General features: G+C 36.0%; 1 protein-coding gene across 1 annotated transcript; it reads right to left on the bottom strand.

Annotated features, from left to right (window-relative positions):
* Positions 1–877: 877 nt before the first annotated feature.
* On the bottom strand, positions 878–1,839 carry LOC120118260. Its single transcript, XM_039138351.1, has 4 exons — positions 1,477–1,839; positions 1,326–1,373; positions 1,053–1,153; positions 878–977 (listed from the first exon to the last, which is right to left on the bottom strand). The coding sequence occupies exons 1-4, from the start codon at positions 1,645–1,647 to the stop codon at positions 968–970; spliced, it is 330 nt and encodes a 109-aa protein (XP_038994282.1). The 5' UTR covers positions 1,648–1,839; the 3' UTR covers positions 878–967.
* Positions 1,840–25,074: the final 23,235 nt, after the last annotated feature.

The following is a 25,074-nucleotide window of genomic DNA, read 5'->3' as shown; positions in this document are numbered from 1 at the left end:
ATTATATAAACACTACCTAGTATGTTATTGTACTTTATAATATTTTCGGTTAAATAATATAACATAACCGGTCACTTGTTTAACCGGTCACGCCGTATATTAGCCGTTTTTTAGGCGCCGCACCGCAGAACTTTGATGTCATGCAGCTTTTGCGTTCACGTGATTTTTTACAGGTTGCATGCATGCAACATTTCAGCTTAATTTTTTTTTCAGGCTTGCAGGTTCACGAGAGAATGTATGCAGGGGGGACGCATTGCAACCACGGGAGCAGGGGATACGTACAGTGGTCCATGCGACATCACCCTAAGACCTTGGATTCGAATGCGACACCATCCTAAGATGCGCACAATGCGACTCCGATTTTACTATAGCAAGAACCCTATCGAAGCAATTCTGGTGCACCATTATTCCATCAATTTTTTCTCAGACCATTATTGTAACAATTTTGCCTACTTTTCAACTTAAACTATTTTTTTCTTAACTTTGAACTATCATTTTCATCTCAACTTACTCTTTAACTATCATTTTTATCTTAGTTTACTCAAAAAATTATCGAAGTCCAATAATGGCATGCCATGTGTCATGTTTTTATTGGCCACTTCTCTAATTTTAGATAAAACCAAAAAAAGGGGGGGGGGAAGTTAGTTTAAGAAACAAATTTTAAAAAAAAAACAGTTTAATGTACAAACTGAAAAAAGTGTAATTTTAAATGCATGACAGAACTGAAGAACAAATTTAACATGCCCATGCCGAACACTAGGATACATCAATATTTAACACATCCGAGTAACAGCGATAGGACACCATGGGCAGGTTAGATTTGTACTTTGTACTGCTACATAACCTGTACAAATCTATGGCTGCATTTTAAGGCTACAAAGTCAGGAACCCGAGAGCAAGTGTTTTATTAACCAGTATTGTTGAATCCTCTGCCGTGCATACTCTAAGTAGTCGAAGTCTATCTTGTTTACATGACCCTGTACATACGATAAGCTGATCTGTCCAAAAATATTTCTCCGTAACACGGTGAAAGGGTGTGCAGAAAAAGCTACCGAGATGATTCCCCATAAGCCCCAAAACAGATGGTTAGCAAGAGTGTATTTCTCGGCATCGATGAGTAGCTGCTCCACTTTGGCATCACTGTGTTCATTTCCTGCATGCATGCAATCCAGCCAGACTGGTATTTTAAAACCAATTCAACATATTAATGTCAAGGCATAGTAAGTGCAGAGAATGATATATTTGTGCCAGAAAATCGGACTTTGTTTAAACAAATTCAGACTATTTATACTTTTCTATACAGTTTGCAGTGAATGGAGACGAACCAGAAAATGCCAGATACGCAGAGATGAATCTTTGGCGCTCCACCATATCTGTTGTTCAAATGCAAAAGGTACAGGTATGAGTCGACCCAAACATGCATTTGATGTTTGCGACCAATTACGGGAAGTTTCTAAAATTAGAAGTGTTACTAACCAGGGTATATGGTGTAGTCCAAAATATGGGGTGTCTAAGAATGATAATTTGCAGCCATCTCACAGAAGTGATTTGCAAGGTCATAAGCAACAGGATTGTAACTTGCATACTCATAGTCATGCAAAAAGGGAATAAGTAATTCCTTGTAACGTTCATAATTGTCACATTCATTTCTCTATCCTGGAAATGCTGTTTTTACTTTCAACGGCGAGAAATAAATGTATGCGAAAACCATGTGGATTATTAGCAACAAAGTACATGTCTCAGGTAATGCAAAAGAGAATGAATTAAGAGAACAGTATGAAAAAGGACACATATTTCAGGAAAACATTCAAAGGTCATCAAACAATAATTAAAGATGATACCATTTCAAGGGTTTAATGACAAGGGCTAGGTTCGAACCCACTCGTATTTGTATATGACTAACCTAAGCCATTTAATATTGAAAAAATGGGCATTTCGGCTTCGATGAATAACTCAACCCTTGAACAGGTCTAATTGTCATATAATCAAAGGCTCAAAAACTATGTAATCCATGTCTTATAAAAAGTCTTATCAAGAGATAAATTGGAACCCAGGGAAAGAGGCTGACCCAGTCCCTTGGCTTCTCACATGGTGAAGTTGAAGCTTCAGCTGCAATTTCTTATAAATGCAGTCGTCATACAGACCTCGTCTGTAATTTCAGTTTACAAAAAACTAGAAATAAACAATAATTTAAGATGTATATACTATATAATAATGCATGCATACATATATTAATTTTTTTTTCGGTATTCATACATATAGCAACATGTTATATTGATATGAACAGAAATGACCATCCAGCTCAGTTGGTAGAACACAAGGTTCTTAATCTTGAGGTTGTGGGATCGTCCCACGGGGATCATTTCATAATTTGGAGGTCTCCCACGGAAGTTGATCTCAACCTGGCGTTGGGGGCAACCTACTATCTTACCTCCCCCTTACCCCATTACATATGGGAATAAGGATCAACTAATTTTTTATATTGATATGAACACTTCAATAAGGGATAAAACAAGAAGTTAAAGAAGCAGATAAACAGCTCAATTGACTCTTTCTGATATGGCTTGTAACACCCTACATCAGTACGACACACAGTTAATCGATTTAAGGTGCTACATGGAACCACCGAAGTGACTAACAAACTTTAAACTTACTTTCTCATGCTTTAAAACGACCATAAAATAAACTGAAATATAATAAAAAACTTTTCACTGAGGAGCTCCAAAATAAATTATTTACACTTCAAAAATATTATAGACAAACTTGACTGAATCTACGACCCAACTTGACAATAATGTTTACAAATATACATGCCCAATAAAAATGATGAGATGTACATCTGATCTGCATTGGACTGGTCTGAACCTTGGTCTATCTATTGTTTTCCAACTGCTTGATCTACTAACCTACCCACGGAAACATTTAGCTCAGCGCCACACTAACAGCTAAAACATACTAATTGTAATTCACTGAAAGGCTTACATATTCAAGTCTACTGCTTTTCTATTTGGTCTACTGATCTGTTCTATACTGCTTTAGTGAGTACACTTGTATACTTGCTCTCTACTCTATGGTAGACATCATGGTGCGACTGAGAGTTCTGCATCTCGGAGCTCACACACCCCTATAGTTTATCAAGAATGCGGCCCTCGGAATCTCTACATCGGACATCACACTCTCGACTAGCCCACTCCTTGAGTGTCGGACCTTGCTCCCAAATTAGTCAACTTAAAGTACCTTGCACACTCCCTAAGGATATATCCGGACTAAAGCTATACTTTTGACTCTACTATCATTTCTAAAGGAACTCGGGTGTCCTGGTCGTGTTCTCGAGCATTCAAACAAGTCTAATATTATTTGATCTTACTCTATTTTTGTTTCCACGTTTGAATTAAACTTTCTTATCGTTCGCACTTGTAGTCTTATTTGATGATAAAAAGAAGTGTTGTGTACCTCGAATCTAATTCCCTTAAAAACTGACGTTTTGCCCAAACAAACTGAAATTATCGATACTAGCCCAAGAGTATTCGATACTTTATGTAAGTACCAATATTTTTAAACATTATGTTCTGCCCAGTTTCGAAACTTTCTGGGAGTTTCGAAACTATGACCCAAAGTTTCGATACTCTTGCCCAAAAACTCACGAATTTACCCAAAATGAAGAACAAGTATCGATATTATCCTTATGATATCGATACTCTACCTGCAGAATTCATAAAACAAGTACGAAAAACTCTATTTCTCAATCCCAAAGACCTTAGTGAGGTCTGCAAACATGCTTAAAGTTTTATTTGATCAACAGTGTTCATAATAGAGGCTTATTAACATGCTTATAACATCAAAAGAACAATCTACCATGAAAATTGCTTTGATTGCTAAAACACCTCTTGAATCAACTAGAAGCCACCCTACCTTCAAGAAAAAACCCATTTTGAAAAAAAAAACTAAAACTCACAAAATAGAGCTTGAAACAAAGCTTGAATGTTGGAGAGAAACATTCTCACCTTAGCTTAGTAACCCCAAACTTAAAACTCTTAATATCTCAGCTTGGAAAGAAGAAGAAAGAAATGAATTTTGGAAGAAAGAAGAGAAGTAATTGGTGAGGAGTTATGGGGGTGGTTCACTTATAAGATATAAAAAGGAATGGGTTTTCATCTTTTAGTTTTAACTATGGGCAAACTACATTATTAGTCCCCAACTTCTAAATCATAAAACTCTTATCACTTAACCACAAATTCCTTGGGCCTCAACTCAAGCCCACTAACACTAAACTTGGTCCAACTAATTCATAAAGTCTTTTGGGCTCAATTTTGGGTCTTGAGTTAACCCGAACTACTAACCCGAGATTTGGGGTGTTACATGGCTGACCATTAGTATACTCCATTTCGCAGATGAACAAATTTTCTATACTAACTTAAAGAGTGCAAGAGTTTTAGTCAAACAAAACAACTTTTGGATATGCAGATTGGAGAAATAGTTGCAAAGGCATGTTTAACTAACTATTTCAAGGGTAATTTTTTTATAGGAATAGGAGGTCTCATTAAAAACCCCTTTCATAATTGACCCTTACCAAAAGGAAAGGGACAACTAGTGGAAGGAGGAAAAGAGTACCTCATTTTATTGATAATTCAATAATACAACAGTAGACCTTTACAAGACATTAAAGAAGTCTGACCTCAAAAGATACAAGAATAACCTGAACAACAAAATACAATCAACCAATCCCCTCCTTAGCTAACTTATCAGCCTCTCAATTACAACCTCTAAAAATTAATTTCACTAACAATGCCTTAGATAGAACATAAGACTCAATCTCCTTAATTAAATTAGTAAAAAGCACAGGGGCGAGGTAAGGCAAATGGATCCAATCCACAGATGATTTATAATCACTTTCCAGAATCAACCTTCCCTTAGAAGGCCAGACTGATAAATAAAAAATTTGGGTAGCTTTTCTGATAGCCTTCAACTCTGCTAATGGGGGAGGACCAAGACCAACATTCTCTAAAAACGACGTAAGAATGGAGCCATATGAGTTTTTAAGAATGCCCTCTATACCACTTCCCAACCCATCTTTTCTTACAGCACCATCAAAGTTAAATTTGTAGAAATCAATAGGTGCAGGGAGCCATTTTTGTGCAACCCTATTCAAAACTTTGAGCAATTGATACCGTCCGCTAAAGAAGGATCATCCATTAACGAGTCCACCAAAATTGACGAATGAAGGTACTTGGCTAAAACCCAATTGGCTAATCTATATCTGACAATGAAGAAGAATGATGATCTGTCTAGTACCTTATTTTCAAAGACAATTGAATTCCTATGTTTCCATATTGACCAAAGGACCACACCTGGAATGAATTTACAAATCAAAGATTTCACAACCAAATCAGGCCAAGCACTAATGAGGGAAAGAATATCAAAAGGCAAAGCTATAGAAACATCCCAAATTCTGAGATCCCCCCAGCCACTGAGCAGAAGATAAACAAATGCTGGGCAGTTTCTTCACTCTGCTTGCACATCAGACAAAGCTCTCTATCTGATAAATTAACCTAGCTTTTGGTGAGTAGCTTGCCAAAGAAAAGTTTCAATTCTTGGAGGCATCAACCCCGACCACATACATCTCTTCCAAATAAGGTTCTTAACTTGATCAATACCTATAGTCTTTCTGCAGCTTTTGACTGAAAACAACCCATCGCCTTTCCCTGACCACGCAAAAAAATCATTCACTGTCTCTGTCAGCTGAATGCATTTCAATTTTATCATTAGTTCTAGCCATTGTTCCAATTCCCAATCAGACAAATTTCTTCTAGTTTTGAAGGTCCAAAACAAACCATTAGAGTCATGACAACCAAAGTCAACCACCTTACCAGATTGATTTGGAGACAATGCATAAATTCTAGGAAACTGATATTTTAAAGGGAGATTATCAAGCCAAACGTCATTCCAAAAGGAAATTGATTTGCCATTTCCCAATTGAAACCTAGAATGTGATCTTAACTTCTCACCGATCGAATCATTCTTCAAGAAGCTTTTAATTATTTCTTTCCAAATCCAAGAATCATGGGCATTATACACCCCATTAACTGACATTGACAGACAATCGATATTGTGTTTGCAGCAAATCAAATCCTTCCACAATGTGTTCTTTTCATTAGCAGATTTCCAAATCCATTTCCCTAGCAATGCCCAATTTATAAGATTTAAATCTGAAATCCCCAAACCTCCATTTCCAATCGGTTGGCACACCATTTTCCAATTCACCCAATGAATACAATTCTTCTCCGTACCATCCCCTCACAGGAATCTAGCCATCAACGAATTCAATTTCTGGCTAACTTTATTTGGCAATTTGAATATGGATAAAAAAATATCGGAAGAGATGACAATACTGATTTCAAAAACACCAATCTACCAGCCAAGGAAAGTATAGAGGCTTTCCAACCTGCCAATTTTTTTATTGAATCTCTGTATAATCGGATCCCACAGAACCTCTGAAATCTTCTTAGCTCCTAAAAGTAACCCTAAATATTTCATCAAGAGAGAACCCACAGAGCAACCTATGGATGAAGCCCAATCTTTCTGGATGTCTTATTCCATATTAATCCCATACAAATGACTTTTCTTAAGATTTAGATTGAGACCAGCCATCAAGCTGAAAATTCTCAAGACTCTTTTAACATTTCTGATTTGTCCCAAGGAAGCTCGAAAAAAGATTATTAGATCATCTGCGAGCTGAAGATGTGATAATTGGCAAGTATTTTTTGACCCTCCAATCTTGAAACCATAGCAAATGCCCATATTCACAGCTTTTTTCAGCATCAAATGAAGTAACTCCCTAACTAAATTCAACAAAATTGTGGAAATGCTGAATCCTTGTCTCAAACCTTTTGACATCAGAATCTCCTTTGTGGGTGTGCCATTCATAAGAACAGAAATAGATGCAGAGGATAAACAATAAGAAATCCACGAGTACCATCTCTCACCAAATCCCATCTCCTTCATTATTCTGAGAAGTATCGGTCATTCCACAGTGTCATAAGCTTTGCGAAAATATGCTTTAAAGATAACACCTTTTAGTACTTTTTTTCTCCAGTCATCAATACCCTCATTAGCAATAAAAGCTGTAACAGCCTCAATGCCGGGTTAGTGACTAAATTGTAAAACTTCAGAATTTGGTAATTAAAGCAGAATAATTGAATAGTATTGTAATTTGGTATAGGGTTAAATTGCAAGGAAGATGGAATTAAAGGATAGAATAGTCATTTGCATGGAAAAGAATTAAAGAAGAGATATTTATATATTAACTTCACGTGGAAGAGAAGAAAGAAAAACAAGGTTCCAGAGTTCACTTCTTATCTTCTTTCTCCACACGTGAAGAAGGAAAAACAAAGATTTAGAACGTAATCTCATTCTGGAACAATCGAAAGATTAGAATTGAGTCAAAGCAAGGCTAAGGTAAGTGCCCATACTGGATATAATTGTATGGAGATAAGACTTGCGATAAGTCTATCTCTTATAATTGAATTCCTGATTTCATATTCATGTACATGCATCCACATATATATATTGGATAAAATGATTTCATGTATAGTTCATTTATGCTTTACTATGATATTATATGAAAGAATGAAATTGTCAGAGGATCAATCCAGGTATGTGAAATAATGAAAGTGATCACATGTATGTATATGAAGTGAAATACATGTTTATATGAAAAGTGATGAGAATATATGAAAATGAGAAATGTATTCATATTTAAGCCCATGTGAGTTAATATGAGAGCTGTAGGTATAATTGGCATGCCAAGAGTCGAGGGTTCTACGTGGTCCTTCGGACATATATGTAATTCTGTGGAACATATATGTGGTACTTTGGTACACTTATTTAGTCCATTGTATTATGTATATGGTTCTTAAGGAGTGGTCTTTCGGGACATATACAGTGGTCCTTCGGGATATAGTGGTTCTTCGAAACAATCAGTGATCCTTCGGGACTTAGTGGTCCTTCGGGACAAATATTCAGTGCCCCTTAAGGGAATTATACGAGCTGTGGTGATAACATAGTGCACAACCTCACATACCTTTGTTCTCAATAATGTACATGAGCAATCCAAAGATAAATTAAAGAGAAATCAGCATAAAAATATATGTCTTATATGTGCATACTATCATCATATATGTTATAGTATAATAAATATATGCAAGTTAAGATGTCATGATCAATGGTAAGGATGCATGTTCATAAATTCATTGTTATACATGAGTATACATATATTTATGTTATGCCTCACTAAGTCTATGACTTAGCGTGTAAGTGATTTACACGTAGGTACCAAGAATCGAGCAGAACCGAAATAGGAGTGGCAATAACAGTAGCACTGCCAAAAGATCAGATCAGAAGTAACTGATAAAATATGCATTTTGTCGTGTATAGTATGTTGGCATGTAAGTAAAGTGTTAGTTATAAATGCTCTGATCGATTTTGGTTGTTTTGGTTATTTTATGTAAATAAATCGCTTTTATGTTAATGAAGGTTTTAAATTTTCCTTGAATTTTGTCAAGAGTCAAAGTTTTAAAAGTCAATGTGACACTTCAGACTCGTATTCGGGTCGGATACGGGTTGGGGGTGTTACATTTAATGGTATCAGAGCTACGGTTTAGTCGATTCTTGGCATAAACTGAAGTCTAAAGTGTCATATAAAGTATAAATGCCAACAAAATAGAGAAAACTTCTGATCTGATACAATAGTAAGTATGTTGTTTTGCTGATACAATGATATGTGTATGTTTTTATAGATGTCCGGACATGGTAGCTCTAGAAGTGAAGCGAAAGACGATAGGCCCGCTGAAAGCAGTAATTCACCTGCCCTGGCTAGGCAGAGTGAAGATCAGGCACCCTCTGGAGTGCCTGTAAGTGATCAAGATGTGTTCTTCAGAACACTGGACGCAGTATTGGCGCGTTTTCAACCTTCTGTTACTTCAACTCCGAGAATGAATGTTGCAAAAGAGTTGAAGGGTTTAGGACCACCAGAGTCTAGAGGTGAAGCCGAAGAAGGTCCTGTTGTTGCGAACCTTTGCTTAATGATGTAAAAATCATGCTTGAGGGACTTCATTGTTCCGATCTAGAGAAGCTGGATGGAATAGTCTCATTGCTCCGAGCGCAAGCAAGGATTTGGTGGACCAACGTTACCTTGAGAATGCCCAGTGATCAAGTAACTTGGTCTTTATTTTTAGAAGAATTTAAGCATAAATACATCGGAGATCAGTTCATTCGACAAATGAAGCAAGAGTTCATGAACCTGAAGCAATGGAATCGTACAGTGTATGAGTACAAATGTGAATTCAACAAGTTGAGCCGCTTCGCTACGGAATTAATTCCTACAGAGAATGATGTTTACGATTGGTTTGTTGAGGGATTTCGTCCTCGCCTGAAAGAGATGCTTATTGTGTTGAATTTGTCTTTGTTTCAAGAAGTGATAAACTGTGCTAAAGATCTTGAAAGAGCTCAAAATAAGAGGTTCAGAGATTCCCGAGTTCAGACTTCGAAAAGATCGGGCGCATCATCGAGTGCTACACAGTCAAAAAGGGGCAGAGATGTGAGTTCTCGACCCCAAGCGAGATCAGAGTCGATTACATATTCTGCAAGGAGATCAAATCAGTTGAGGGGTCGACAAACACAGTCAGTGGGATCTGGAGCTGGGAGATCTAACCCGAGCCAAGTCAGACAATGTCCACATTGTGGAAAGAATCACTCGGGGATATGCAGGATAATTTCTGGAGCCTGTTTTAAATGTTGGGACACCGGATATTTTATTCAGGATTGTCCCATGTTACCTGGTGAATATGCTCATCCAGAGAGGTCTGTTCGGCTACCCAGAGAGGAAGAAGTAGAGGCAGAGGAAGAAGTCAATTAGAGTTGTCAGCTCCGCAAGAAACACGTTCTACAACTCGTGTGTATAATCTCAGGACTAGCGAGGATAGAGATGACCCAGAGATAATAGCAGGTATCTTCCAATTATATTACAAGAATGTGTTTGTATTGATTGATTCGGGGGTCTACATGTTCTTATATTTACAGTAAGTTAGTGAAAGAATTGAATATTTCGTTAGAATCTACTAGCAGTGAGGTAATATTGACTAATCCGTTAGGACGCAGTGCTCGAGTCAATATGGTGTTTCGAAGGTGTCCCATACGAATTCAGGGAATTGAATTCCCTACTAATCTGATGGAATTACCTTTTGACGAATTCGAGGTGATACTGTAATTGACTGGTTATATCATTACTATGCTAATGTTGACTGTAGACTGAAAAGAGTAACGTTGAAAATTTCAGAAGGTATAGAAGTTATTGTATTTAGTGAAGGATGGAACCCGTTGGCTAATGTAATATCAGTGATATCTGCAAAAAAGTTATTGCTACAGGGATGTCAAGGGTTTATTGCAAGTGTGCTGGATGTGAGAGCAAAAGAGAGGGGAATTGAAGAAATTCCTATAGTCAGAGAGTTTTCTGACATTTTTCCTGCAGAGTTACCGAGTTTGCCTCCAGACAGATAAGTCGAATTTTATATTAAAGTCATGTCAGGGACTGTACCTATTGCCATGTCACCATACAGAATGGCCCAAAAGAATTATAAGAATTAAAGATTCAATTACAAGAATTATTGGACAAAGGGTTTATCAGACCGAGTGTTTTACCATGGGGAGCTCCAGTTTTGTTCGTAAAAAATAATGATGGATCCATACGTCTTTGCATTGATTATAGGCAACTCAATAAAGTGACCATCAAGAACAAGCATCCACTCTCCCGAATTGACGATTTATTTGATCAGTTAAAGGGAGCTTCAATGTTTTCAAAAATTGATTTACGTTCTGGTTATCATCAATTGAAGATTCAAGATAAAGATATTCTAAAGACGGCATTCAGAACGAGATATGGTCACTATGAGTTTATCGTAATGCTGTTTGGAGTTACGAATGCATTGGTTGCTTTCATGGATTTGATGAACCGAATATTCTAAGCCTATTTAGATCGATTCGTTGTGGTATTCATTGACGATATTTTAGTGTATTCGAAGTCGGAAGAAGAGCATAGTTCGTATTGGAAGATCGTTCTACAGACTTTGAGAGAAAAGAAGCTTTATGCCAAACTCTCTAAATGTGAATTTTGGTTGAAGGAAGTGACGTTCCTAGGACATGTGATTTCTGCGGAAGGAATTCGAGTGGATCCTCAAAAGATCAAAGTCATTTTAGAATGAAAAGTTCCAAAGAATGTATCAGAAGTCCGGAGTTTTCTAGGGTTAGCTGGCTATTACCGAAGGTTCGTTAAAAACTTTTCGATAATAGCATTACCCCTAACCAAGTTATTGAGGAAATAGGTAAAATTTGCTTGGACTCCAGAGTGCCATGAGAGTTTTGAAAAGCTAAAGAGGATTTTACAGAAGCTCCAATATTGATTCAACCCGAATCTGGAAAAAATTATGTAGTGTACAGTGATGCGTCTCATAACGGGTTGGGATGCGTGTTAATGTAAGAAGGCAAAGTGGTGGCATATGATTCGAGGCAACTAAAACCGTATGAGAAGAATTATCCAACGCATGATCTGGAGGTGGCTGCGGTAGTTTTCGCTCTTAAGATTTGGCGTCACTACTTGTATGGTGAACGATGTTATTTGTATACAAACCATAAGAGTTTGAAATACTTGATGACTCAAAAGAAGTTAAACTTAAGACATAGAAGATGGGTGGAATTCCTAAAAGATTATGATGTAGTGATTGATTTCCATCCGGGGAAAGTGAACGTGGTAGCGGATGCCTTAAGCCGAAAGACGTTTGCAGCCTTACGATCTTTGGATGCCAGACTATCGTTAAGAGGAGATGGTGCCATATGTGCAGAATTGACTCTCAAGCTATCATGGCTAGATCGAATTAAAGAATTGCAAGCTGGAGATGAAAAGTGTTTAAAGAAGTTACAACAGATAAGGAATGGAGAGGCCACGGATTATGTAATGAAAGCTGATGGGAACTTATATTATCAAGGGAGGTTGGTGATTCCAGATGATGATGAGTTAAAGAAAGACTTGTTAATGGAAGCTCATTGTAGTCCATTGACTATGCATCCGGGAGGAAATAAAATGTATATGGATCTCAAGAGTCGATATTGGTGGTCTGGAATAAAGAGAGACATTACGGAATTTGTATCCAAATGTCTGACGTATCAGCAAGTCAAAGCTGAACATCAGATTCCGTCAGAATTATTGCAACCAATGTATATTCCTTAGTGGAAATGAGAGAATGTGACAATGGATTTTGTAACGGGATTACCTTTGACACCAAATAAAAGAGATTCCATCTGGGTGATTGTAGATAGATTGACTAGGTCAGCTCATTTTATTCTGGTACGAGTTGATTTTACCATGGACAAGTATGCAGAGTTGTACATCAGGGAGATTATACGTCTACATGGAGTACCTGTTTCTATTGTTTTGGATCGAGATCCTAGATTTACTTCACGATTTTGGAAATCATTACATAATGCGTTGGGGACCAGGTTGAATTTCAGTACAACGTTTCATCCTCAAACCGATGGGAAATCGGAGAGAACAATCCAAATTTTTGAAGATATGTTGAGAGCTTGTGTTATAGAGTTTAAAGGATCATGGGAAAGGTAATTTCCTCTTGAGAAATTCGCGTACAACAATAGTTATCAATCAAGCATCAAAATGGCTCCCTATTAACCTCTTTATGGAAGAAAATTTCGTACGCCTTTAAATTAGTTCGAGCTTAGAGATAAAGTAATTCTTGGTCTGGAGTTGATCCAGTAAGTGGAAGAAAAAGTTCAAGTAATTCAAAGTAATCTCAAAGCAGCAGCTGATAAACAGAAATCATACGCGGATTTAAAGAGAAAAGAGATAGAATATCAAGTTGGAGATAAAGTGTTTCTCAAAGTATCTCTATGGAAGAAAGTTTTAAGGTTTAGACGTAAGGGAAAACTTAGTCCTAGATTCATTGGACAGTATAAGATCGTAAAGAGAGTTGGACCAGTGGTATATCAACTGGCGTTGCCACTTGATATGGAGAAAATTCACATTGTTTTTCATGTCTCAATGCTTCGGAAGTATCGATCTGATCCCTCCCACATCGTGACACCAGAAGAGGTTGAGGTTTAACCGGATTTGAAAAAGAATTAAAGAAGAGATTTATATATTAACTCCATGTGGAAGAGAAGAAAGAAAAACAAGGTTCCAAAGTTCTCTTCTTTCTCCACACGTGAAGAATGCAAAATAAAGATTTAGAACGTAATCGCATTCCGGAACAATCAAGAGATTAGAATTGAGTCAAAGCAAGGCTAAGGTGAGTGCCCATACTGGATAGAATTGTATGGAGATAAGACTTACGATAAGTCTATCTCTTATAGTTGAATTCCTGATTTCATATTCATATATGCATCCACATATATATATTGGATACAGTGATTTCATGTATAGTTCATTTATGCTTTACTATGATATTATATGAAAAAATGAAATTGTCAGAGGATCAATCCAGGTATGTGAAATAATAAAAGTGATCACATGTGTGTATATGAAGTGAAATACATGTTTATATGAAAAATGATGAGAAGAAATGAGAAATGTATTCATATTTAAGCCCATGTGAGTTAATATGAGAGCTGTAGGTATAATTGGCATGCCAAGAGTCGAGGGTTCTACGTGGTCCTTCGGGATATATATGTAATTTTATGGAACATATATGTTGTACTTTGGTACACTTATTTGGTCCATTGTATTATGTATATGGTTCTTAAGGAGTGGTCCTTCGGGACATATACAGTGGTCATTCGGGACATAGTGGTTCTTCGGAACAATCAGTGGTCTTTTGGGACAAATATTCAGTGCCCCTTGAGGGAATAATACGAGCTGTGGTGACAGTATAGTGCACAACCTCTATGTACTCACATACCTTTATTCTCAATAATGTACATGGGCAATCCAAAGATAAATTAAAGTGAAATCAGCATAAAAATATATGTCTTATATGTGCATACTATAATCATATATGTTATAGTATAATAAATATATGCAAGTTAAGATGTCATGATCAATGGAAATGATGCATGTTCATAAATTCATTGTTATACATGCGTATACATATATTTATATTATGCCTCACTAAGTATGACTTAGCGTGTAAGTGATTTACACGTAGGTACCAAGAATCGAGCAGAACCGAAATAAAAGTGGCAATAACAGCAGCACTGCCAGAAGATCAGATCAGAAGTAACTGATAAAGTATGTATTTTGTCGTGTATAGTATGTTGGCATGTAAGTAAAGTGTTAGTTATAAATGCTCTGATCGATTTTGGTTATTTTATGTAATTAAATCGCTTTTATGTTAATGAATGTTTTAAATTTTCCTTGAATTTTGTCAAGAGTCAAAGTTTGAAAAGTCAATGTGACACCTCAGACTCGTATTCGGGTTGGGGGTGTTACAAAAGCACAATCTAACAACTGTCTTCCTGGTATGAATGCGAACTGAGGTGAGCTAACAATATCATCAACACAGGAGATAAGTCTCTTTGACAAAAACTTAAGACAAAATTTTATACATATTTCCGACGATGTTGATGGGTCTGTAGTCATCCAAACACTCTGGATTTAACTTCTTTGGAATCAAAGTAATAAATGCATGATTGACTCTGTGCTTCTATTTCTTTTTCTGATAAAAATCATTAAAGAATTTCATCACCGACTCCTTCAGACTAGGCCATCATTTCTTGAAAAAACCCATAGTGAGTCTATCCGGACCAGGAGCCTTATTACTATCCGAGCTTGAGATTGAATCCCAAACTTCTTGTTCCGTAAACTTCACCTCGAGCCTCTCCTTTTGTTCATGTGATAGTTTGGAAAAACCAAGGTTCATATCCTCAACTTCCAGCGTTGCAACACTGTTAAATGCCTCCGTAAAAAAATATGCAACATGTTTCTTAATTTGATTAGGATCCGAGGTTGCCTTGCCTTCAATTTTTAGGGAGGTGATGGAATTAATTTTTTTCCTGCTCGATGCACAAAGGTAGAAGAACCTCATATTCTTATCTCCATCACTAATCCATTTTGCTCTTGATTTCTGGAACCAGATCCTCTCATCACTTATGTATAGCTTCCAAAGCTTAATTATGTACTGTGCCAACTGACTCCAATCTTGGGATGAAAGGCTACCATTTTGAAATTTTAATTCCATTTCAAGTATTTTGGCTTCTATCCCTGTATATTTGCTGCCAGACCATCTTTTAATCTCATTTTTACAAAATGTTTAATATGCCCCTGCGATTGTTCTCCCTCTTGAGGTTAGAAATGGTTGAACTAACCATGTCTTCAAATCCTTCTTCTTGTAACATATAATTGAAAAATCTGAATAGCTTAGGACCCCAATTCAATTGTTTTTCTTCTAAAAAAACTGGATTGTGATCCGAGAGAGACTTGGGAAGTAAAATTTGCACTACATTCGGAAAACAATTCAGAAATTCGCCATTAATTAAGAAACGGTCCAATCTGACCCAAGTTGGAGAATCCCTATTATTGTACTAAGTAAATCTGCCACCCACTAAAGGAAGGTCCATTAAATTTGTTTGTTGAACGAAATTCCTCATCATATCAATTGAGTGCCTATTATTTGAAGCGCCCATCTTCTCTTCCGGCTCTAAATGGGCATTGAAATCTCCCTCAATACACACTGGAATGCTAAGATGTATTATACAATCCAGTAACTCTTTGAAAAATACCTCTTTTTCTGCCTCTATAGATGAACCATACACATTTATTATTGCACACTCCAATCTCGACATTTTCAATGAACCAACAATTACAATAAATATGCTGTATATATGCTCTTGAGTAACTTGGAACAACTACTCATTCCACATACAAAGCAAGCCTCCTGTGGATCCCACAGCTGGAGAAAAAATTGAGCCTTTTAACCGAATCCCACCTATTTTTCTTCTTAACTCTTGCTGGAAATTTTCAAGCTTAGTCTCCTGTAACAACAAGAAAATTGGGCTACTCTTCTTCACAAGTCTGGCCACTTCTCTAACTTTTTCTTTCCGTCCTAAACCCCTAATGTTCCACGATAACAAACTAATAACTGACATATAATTTATCTGAAAATATTAAAACACCCAGCAGGAAAAAAAGAAAGTTAATTCTTCTTCGAAACCCTCATCTTCTCTAGTTTCTCAATTTCCTTCTTTATCAATCTTTGACCCCCTCTGAAAAAAAACCGCTTTTATGTTAATGGATGTTTTAAATTTTTCTTGAATTTTGTCAAGATTCAAAGTTTGAAAAGTCAATGTGACACCTCAGACTCGTATTCGGGTTGGGGGTGTTACAAAAGCACAATCTAACAACTGTCTTCCTGGTATGAATGCGAACTGAGGTGAGCTAACAATATCATCAACACAGGAGATAAGTCTCTTTGACAAAAACTTAAGACAAAATTTTATACATATTTCCGACGATGTTGATGGGTCTGTAGTCATCCAAACACTCTGGATTTAACTTCTTTGGAATCAAAGTAATAAATGCATGATTGACTCCGTGCTCCTATTTCTTTTTCTGATAAAAATCATTAAAGAATTTCATCACCGACTCCTTCAGACTAGGCCATCATTTCTTGAAAAAACCCATAGTGAGTCTATCCGGACCAGGAGCCTTATTACTATCCGAGCTTGAGATTGAATCCCAAACTTCTTGTTCCGTAAATTTCGCCTCGAGCCTCTCCCTTTGTTCATGTGATAGTTCGGAAAAACCAAGGTTCATATCCTCAACTTCCAGCGTTGCAACACTGTTAAATGCCTCCGTAAAAAAATATGCAACATGTTTCTTAATTTGATTAGGATCCGAGGTTGCCTTGCCTTCAATTTTCAGGGAGGTAATGGAATTAATTTTTTTCCTGATCGATGCACAAAGGTAGAAAAACCTCATATTCTTATCTCCATCACTAATCCAATTTACTCTTGATTTCTGGAACTAGATCCTCTCATCACTTCTGTATAGCTTCCAAAGCTTATTTATGTATTGTGCCAACTGACTCCAATCTTGGGATGAAAGGCTACCATTTTGAAATTTTAATTCCATTTCAAACATTTTGGCTTCTGTCTCCGAAATAGACTCAGAGATCCCTGTATATTTGCTGCCAGACCATCTTTTAATCTCATTTTTACAAAATGTTTAATATGCCCCTGTGATTGTTCTCCCTCTTGAGGTTAAAAATGGTTGAACTAACCATGTCTTCAAATACTTCTTCTTGTAACATATAATTGAAAAATCTGAATGGCTTAGGACCCCAACTCAATTATTTTTCTTCTAACAAAACTGGATTGTGATCCGAGAGAGACTTGGAAAGTAAAATTTGCACTACATTCGGAAAAAAATTCAGAAATTCACCATTAATTAGGAAACGGTCCAATCTGACCCAAGTTAGAGAATCCCTATTATTGTATTAAGTTAATCTGCCACCCACTAAAGGAAGGTCCATTAAATTTGTCTGTTGAACGAAATTCCTCATCAGTTCAATTGAGTGCCTATTATTTGAAGCGCCCATCTTCTCTTCTGGCTCTAAATGGGCATTGAAATCTCCCCCAATACATACTGGAATGTTAAGATGTATTATATAATCCAGTAACTCTTTGAAAAATACCTCTTTTTCTGCCTCTATAGATGAACCATACACATTTATTATTGCACACTCAAATCTTGACATTTTCAATGAACCAACAATTACAATAAATCTGCTGTATATATGCTCTTGAGTAACTTGGAACAACTACTCATTCCACATACAAAGCAAGCCTCCTGTGGATCCCACAGCTGGAGAAAAAATTGAGCCTTTTAACCGAATCCCACCTATTTTTCTTCTTAACTCTTGCTGGCAATTTTCAAGCTTAGTCTCCTGTAACAACAAGAAAATTGGGCTACTCTTCTTCACAAGTCTGGCCACTGCTCTAACTTTTTCTTTCCGTCCTAAACCCCTAATGTTACACGATAACAAACTGATAACTGACATATAATTTATCTGAAATTATTAAAACACCCAGCAGCAAAAAAAAAGAAAGTTAATTCTTCTTCGAAACCCTCATCTTCTCTAGTTTCTCAATTTCCTTCTTTATCAATCTTTGACCCCCTCTGAAAAAAACCGCTTTTATGTTAATGAATGTTTTAAATTTCCTTGAATTTTGTCAAGAGTCAAAGTTTGAAAAGTCAATGTGACACCTCAGACTCGTATTCGGGTTGGGGTGTTACAAAAGCACAATCTAACAACTGTCTTCCTGGTATGAATGCGAACTGAGATGAGCTAACAATATCAACACAGGAGATAAGTCTCTTTGACAAAACTTAAGACAAAATTTTATACATACTTCTGACGATGCTGATGGGTCTGTAGTCATCCAAACACTCTGGATTTAACTTCTTTGGAATCAAAGTAATAAATGCATGATTGACTCCGTGCTCCTATTTCTTTTTCTAATAAAAATCATTAAATAATTTCATCACCGACTCCTTCAGACTAGGCCAGCATTTCTTGAAAAACCCCATAGTGAGTCTATCCGGACCAGGAGCCTTATTACTATCTGAGCTTGAGATTGAATCCCAAACTTCTTGTTCCATAAATTTCACCTCAAGCCTCTCCCTTTGTTCATGTGATAGTTTGGAAAAACCAAGGTTCATATCCTCAACTTCCAGCGTTGCAACACTGTTAAATGCCTCTGTAAAAAAATCTGCAACATGTTTCTTAATTTGATTAGGATCCGAGGTTGCCTTGCCTTCAATTTTCAGGGAGGGATGGAATTAATTTTTTTCATGATCGATGCACAAAGGTAGAAGAACCTCATATTCTTATCTCCATCACTAATCCATTTTACTCTTGATTTCTGGAACCAGATCCTCTCATCACTTCTGTATAGCTTCCAAAGCTTATTTATGTATTGTGCCAACTGAATCCAATCTTGGGATGAAAGGCTACCATTTTGAAATTTTAATTCCATTTCAAGCATTTTGGCTTCTGTCTCCGAAATAGACTCAGAGATCCCTGTATATTTGCTGCCAGACCATCTTTTAATCTCATTTTTACAAAATGTTTAATATGCCCCTGTGATTGTTCTCCCTCTTGAGGTTAGAAATGGCTGAACTAACCATGTCTTCAATCCTTCTTCTTTTAACATATAATTGAAAAATCTGAATAGCTTAAGACCCTAATTCAATTATTTTTCTTCTAACAAAACTGGATTGTGATCCGAGAGAGACTTGGGAAGTAAAATTTGCACTACATTTGGAAAACAATCAGAAATTCGCCATTAATTAGGAAACGGTCCAATCTGACCCAAGTTGAAGAATCCTTATTATTAAACTAAGTAAATTTGCCACCCACTAAAGGAAGGTCCATTAAATTTATCTGTTGAACGAAATTCCTCATCAGTTCAATTGAGTGCCTATTATTTGAAGTGCCCATCTTCTCTTCTGGCTCTAAATGGGCATTGAAATCTCCCCCAATACACACTGGAATGTTAAGATGTATTATACAATCCAGTAACTCTCTGAAAAATACCTCTTTTTCTGCCTCTATAGATGAACCATACATATTTATTATTGCACACTCCAATCTCGACATTTTCAATGAACCAACAATTACAATAAATCTGTTGTATATATGCTCTTGAGTAACTTGGAACAACTACTCATTCCACATACAAAGCAAGCCTCCTGTGGATCCCACAGCTGGAGAAAAAATTGAGCCTTTTAACCGAATCCCACCTATTTTTCTTCTTAACTCTTACTGGCAATTTTCAAGCTTAGTCTCCTGTAACAACAAGAAAATTGGGCTACTCTTCTTCACAAGTCTGGCCAATGCTCTAACTTTTTCTTTCTGTCCTAAACCCCTAATATTCCACGATAACAAACTGATAACTGATATATAATTTATCTGAAATTATTAAAACACCCAGCAGCAAAAAAAAAGAAAGTTAATTCTTCTTCGAAACCCTCATCTTCTCTAGTTTCTCAATTTCCTTCTTTATCAATCTTTGACCCCCTCTGAAAAAAACCCGACCCCCTCTTAAAGAAACCCCCAATATATCACAGATCTCTCTAATAGCAACAACTTCCTCTATTGCATTTATGGAGGCAGTGGATGAACTGGTTGAATCACTAACTGTTGAGTTAATCGATTGACGGAATCGACCAAGAGGGGGTGAATTGGCAATTAAAAATTTGGTGGAAGCTTTTGTAGAAAATTGAAAGTAATTGCACAACGATTTAGAGTGGTTTGACTTTCTCAACCAAAGTCTACGTCCACTACGTTAGCTATCCACACTAAGGATTTTCCACAAATTCACTAATTTGTCTTTCTTTTAAGGATAAAGAGTAACCTTACAAACCCTCAAGAATTATACCCCAAATTCTTAAGAATACTCTCTCCCAAAGAGAACAATACAAATTTGCAAACTTACAAGGAAATCCTCACAAGGTAGATTGTTTGCACAATTATAGAACAAAGAAAAGAACACTCAAGAATGAATACAATTGAGTACAAGGAGTGTTCATGAAAACAAAATGAATATTGAATGAAAAATAGGCTTGAAATGCTTAAACTTGAGGTTTGATGCTTTCTCTTTGATTCTTTCTTGATTCTAGTTGCTTGTTGTTTCTTGTTTTTGATCAATGGCTTCTAAGCTTGTTTAAATACACCTTCAAATGATTCTGAACGTTGGGGATGATTAGTGGAGTCAATAGAGCCGTTTAAGTGTGAAAACAATTAATAAAATAAGTTGGGAGCGTCAGTGCATCGATGCATACCCTAGGTGCATCAGTGTAAAATTCAAATATTTTGACTGTTGGACTCTCAGTGCATCGGTGCACTAAGAGTGCATCGATGCATAAAATGCATTCGATGTTTTGAAATAGCTTGAGTGCATCGATGGATGGTCTTGTGCATTGATACATCAAATGCACTAAGTGCATCGATGCATGGTATGTGCATCGATGCATAAAATGCATTCGATGTTCAACTAATTCCATGGTGCATCGATGAATGGATTGGTGCATCAGTGCATCACTTTGAAAATTTGATTTTAGAATTGATTTTGGTTCAAAATACTTTGTAAAAATTGTTTCAAAAATAGTTTAAGTATAAAACAAAATTTTACAAATTTAGTAAGGTTTGAAATGATCTTGAAAGACTTGGAGTAATAATTTGATATTCGATTAATTGAATCGAATATATTTAGAAAATCATTTGTAAAATCTTAAAATTCATTTAAACTTAGTTTGTTATATCGAAATATCAAAATGCTTTCAACAATCTCCCCCTTTTTGATATAACAAAACTCTTGAGTAATTTTAAGATTTTCTTTGAAAAATAAGTTTTGAAATCAATTTTAAAATTACTCCCCCTTACTATAACACTTCTCCCCTTTAAAACTTTTAACACTTAACTCTTCTCCCCCTTTTTGTTAAATCAAAAAGACTAAAAAACTGAGTGAAAGAAGGCTTAAAAAATAGCCAATTGATTAAACATTTTAATTGAATATAGCTTAAGCTGCTAAGATCAAAGATCAAAAGAGATGTTAGCTATTAGTGTTCATAATCAATACTCAAATCAAATGTTAGCCAATTGGTCATAATGCAACTAAAATGTCAATAATGCAAAAATTAATAAACATGAAGCTCATAAAGATCAAACCAAATAAATAGAAAGTTCAAACATCCAACAATAGTTAAACAATTCAAAAACAACAAAATGTTTTAACAATCCAAGTTTTAAGTTTTAATCCCAAATACAATCAAAATAAAATAAGTCTAGTCATCCATAGAAGGATCGAGAGGCGGAGGAGGAAATCGGGCTTGTATCTCAAGAGAGAGAGCATCCATGCGTTCAAGCATCTCCCTTTGAAACTCCATCTGACGAGCTTCTAAAGTGTCTAAGCGTTGATTTAGTGCTTCGTGAGTAGTAGTCAAGTGGGATTCGATGGAAGCATACTGTAGATCAAATGTCTCCAAAAACGAACGAAAATATGGAGGCATTTGATCCTCTTGTGGAGCTAGTTCCGGTGCAGGCTCCTTATCGGGTATGTGATCATCGATGTCTTGCATAAGCTATTGAAATTCAGGATCATTGTCAGTAGCTGGAGCCAGAGGAGGAGGAGGAGCACGAGAAGAGTTAGGAGCAACTCGTGAGGAACTAGCTCCCAGAGTTTGCTTACCAGGTCTAAAACCCCATTGACCGGTTACCTCATCTTATTTTCAATATGTTTTCTTCAAGGATGTAAGATTGATTTGGTTTTGGAGTGGGATAGAATTGTCGAGATAGACATCTAGACCAAGTTTGATAAAGAGGTTACTAAGAAGACATCCATAAACTAATGTTTCGACATGTTTTGAAGGAACAATGTTTATGACATCAACTAGTTGACTGAAGATAATGTGGGGTAGATTGATTTTGATTTTATTCTTGAGACAGTGCATCCACCACAAATCCCTAATGCGAAGAGTGGAGTACCTACCTCCGGATGGTCTAAACCACCAAAAGATCATCAGATGAAGAAAACGATCGTGATGAGATCGTAGAGTACTAACACTAGCGTTTGGACCATAGGGATAATCTACAGTTTCATTCTCATTATATATCCCATCATCATCTAACCCAAAACGAAAAGCTATAGTCTCTGGGTCAATATTAATATATTGGCCTAAGAGATAAGATCTAATGGCTATAGTTCCACATTGAGTTTCGTTTTGAATACATACCGCATTGGAATAGAAAATGCGGACTAATTATTGATAGACGATAGGTTTGAGCTGAAACAATTTATCAAACTTCCAAGCTTTAAGAATCGGAAGGTATTCAAAGTTAATATCTATCATAGCTTGAAGAGAAGGAATACGCTCTTCCCGGATTCTATAAGTTTGAAAATAATTTCTGTACCTAGAGTACAATTAGTCTCTACGACACTCAGGCATGTTAAAACAAGATCCTAATAGAGATGTAGTAGAGGAGGAACGGGATTAGGAGGTTGGTTTGAACGAGAATGACTCGATGAAGTCCAAGGGCGTTTGGGATTAGACATGGTTTAGAGATCGAAAAAAGGAAAAAAATATATAACCTGCAAATTGAAAAACATGTATACACAATAATCAATCCCAAAACTCAATTGAGTCCGCAACAATCAAGGTTCTCTAAAACAATCCTAATGGGCAAAGTTTTGAAAACTATTTGAAAATATCATTGGAAATATTGCAATACATATAGTTTTCATAAAAACAATATAATGAAGTCAAAAACATCAATGATTTTCGAAAATAATTTTTTTTAAATTTCGAATTTCAAAGAAAATTTTGAAAAATTGTGGTTTTTTGATGAAATTTGTTGTAAAATCTAGTTTAGAATCATCATATAATCAATTCCCAATATAATGTTCATCCTAGAACTAATCAAAACTATCCCTAAGATTAAAAATTGATAAAATAGAGTTTTTAGAAAAGTTTACCTTGAAATTTTTGATTGAGAGGGATGTAATGATGTTTTGCACGAATTAATGATTGAAGCAGGATTAGAAGTTAAAAGCTTGAATATTCCGACCAAAAACGATGATTTTAGAGCAAGAAATGAGATTTTGAGAGAGAGAGAGACGAACGACGGGTGTATGTTTAGTTTTAAGGTTTTGAAAATAAAGGAAAAATAGGCATATAAACCCACAAACCCGACGGATGCATCGATGCATGACCTTGTGCATCGATGCACATTCAAGGCGTGCATCGGTGCATCAACATGATGAATCGATGCACATTCAAAGGGATGCATCGATGCACTGTTAAGTGTATCGATGCATGAAGCACAAAAATGTCAAAAATCCGTTTTAAATACTTAAAATGCTAAATTAATTAGCTCTAGTGGTTTTGGTAACTCATATATTGAAAATTAGTCATGTTAAATCAATCAAATTATTCTTTAAACTACATTTGAACATAAAATTAATTTTCACCAAATAACATAAACTCCCCTTAACTAATAGCATAGAATGCAATCAAAAATTGTTATTATAAGCATTTTTCATTTATTCTTAAAAGTGCTAAAATTATTTTAAACACTAAGTGAAGATAGGTTGGTTAAACCTAATTCTCTCCTAAGTGTCCAAAATCTTTCTTTGTCTAAAGACTTTGTAAAAATATCCGCTAATTGGTGTAAAGTATCAACAAATTCTAGAACTACATATTCCTTAGCAACATGGTCTCTAATGAAGTGATGTCTTATTTCAATATGCTTAGTTCTAGAGTGTTGGATGGGATTTTTAGTGAGACAAATAACACTAGTATTGTCACACTTGATAGGAATGGTACCTACTTCAATTCCATAATAAAAAATTTGTTGTTTTATCCATAAAACTTGTTCACAACAACTACCGGCTGAAATATATTCTTCTTCAGTTATAGATAATGCGACACAATTTTGTTTCTTTGAAAACCAAGAAATCAACATATTTTCAAGGTACCGGAGGTGCTTTTCCTATCTAATTTGCATCCTCCATAATCCGCATCAGAGAAGGCATGCAAGCTAAAGCTAGAGTCTCTGGGATACCAAAGTTGGTGGGTGTCGAATCCAACAAATAATAATACTTGCTTTTTAGAAATATAAATTGTAGTAGTGATAAGAAAGGTCGAATCCACAGGGATTGGGTAGACTTATTCTAATGAAAATTAAAGCAAAGAAAATGGGGTTTTGAAATTGATGAAAATAAAGACAAAAAGTAATTATAATAAACTAAGAATTTAGAGAAATTAATATTAAGGAAATATCCAACTAAAGGTATAATTTCAGAATTGGTTCAGAGAATTGATCATAGATGCAATGATAAAATCTTCTACTTTTCACTAAATTGGTTATGGTTATTGAGAAGCTCTAACAACCTGTCTCTCCTTAGTTTCTCGATAATCATGAGAAGCTCTTTGATTATTTCCCTAGTTAATGAACAACCCTAGACAAGCTCTTAAGATTCAATCCACCAACAGCATTAATCACTAGAGGGACCACC

Source organism: Hibiscus syriacus, unplaced genomic scaffold (genome assembly GCF_006381635.1).
Source record: "Hibiscus syriacus cultivar Baekdansim isolate YM2019G1 unplaced genomic scaffold, ASM638163v2 tig00110328_pilon, whole genome shotgun sequence".
Lineage (NCBI taxonomy): Eukaryota > Viridiplantae > Streptophyta > Magnoliopsida > Malvales > Malvaceae > Hibiscus > Hibiscus syriacus.
Note: the sequence above shows the minus strand (reverse complement) of the source record. Positions and strands in the feature narration are given on the sequence as shown.

Bases quoted from the DNA above. Each gene is read 5' to 3' on its own strand.
- LOC120118260 (XM_039138351.1), bottom strand. From the start codon at position 1,647: ATGAATGTGACAATTATGAACGTTACAAGGAATTACTTATTCCCTTTT. The intron at 1,374-1,476 runs GTTAGTAACACT...TTTGAACAACAG, and splicing joins GGACTACACCATATACCCTG to ATATGGTGGAGCGCCAAAGA. The intron at 1,154-1,325 runs GTTCGTCTCCAT...GCATGCATGCAG, and splicing joins TGCGTATCTGGCATTTTCTG to GAAATGAACACAGTGATGCC.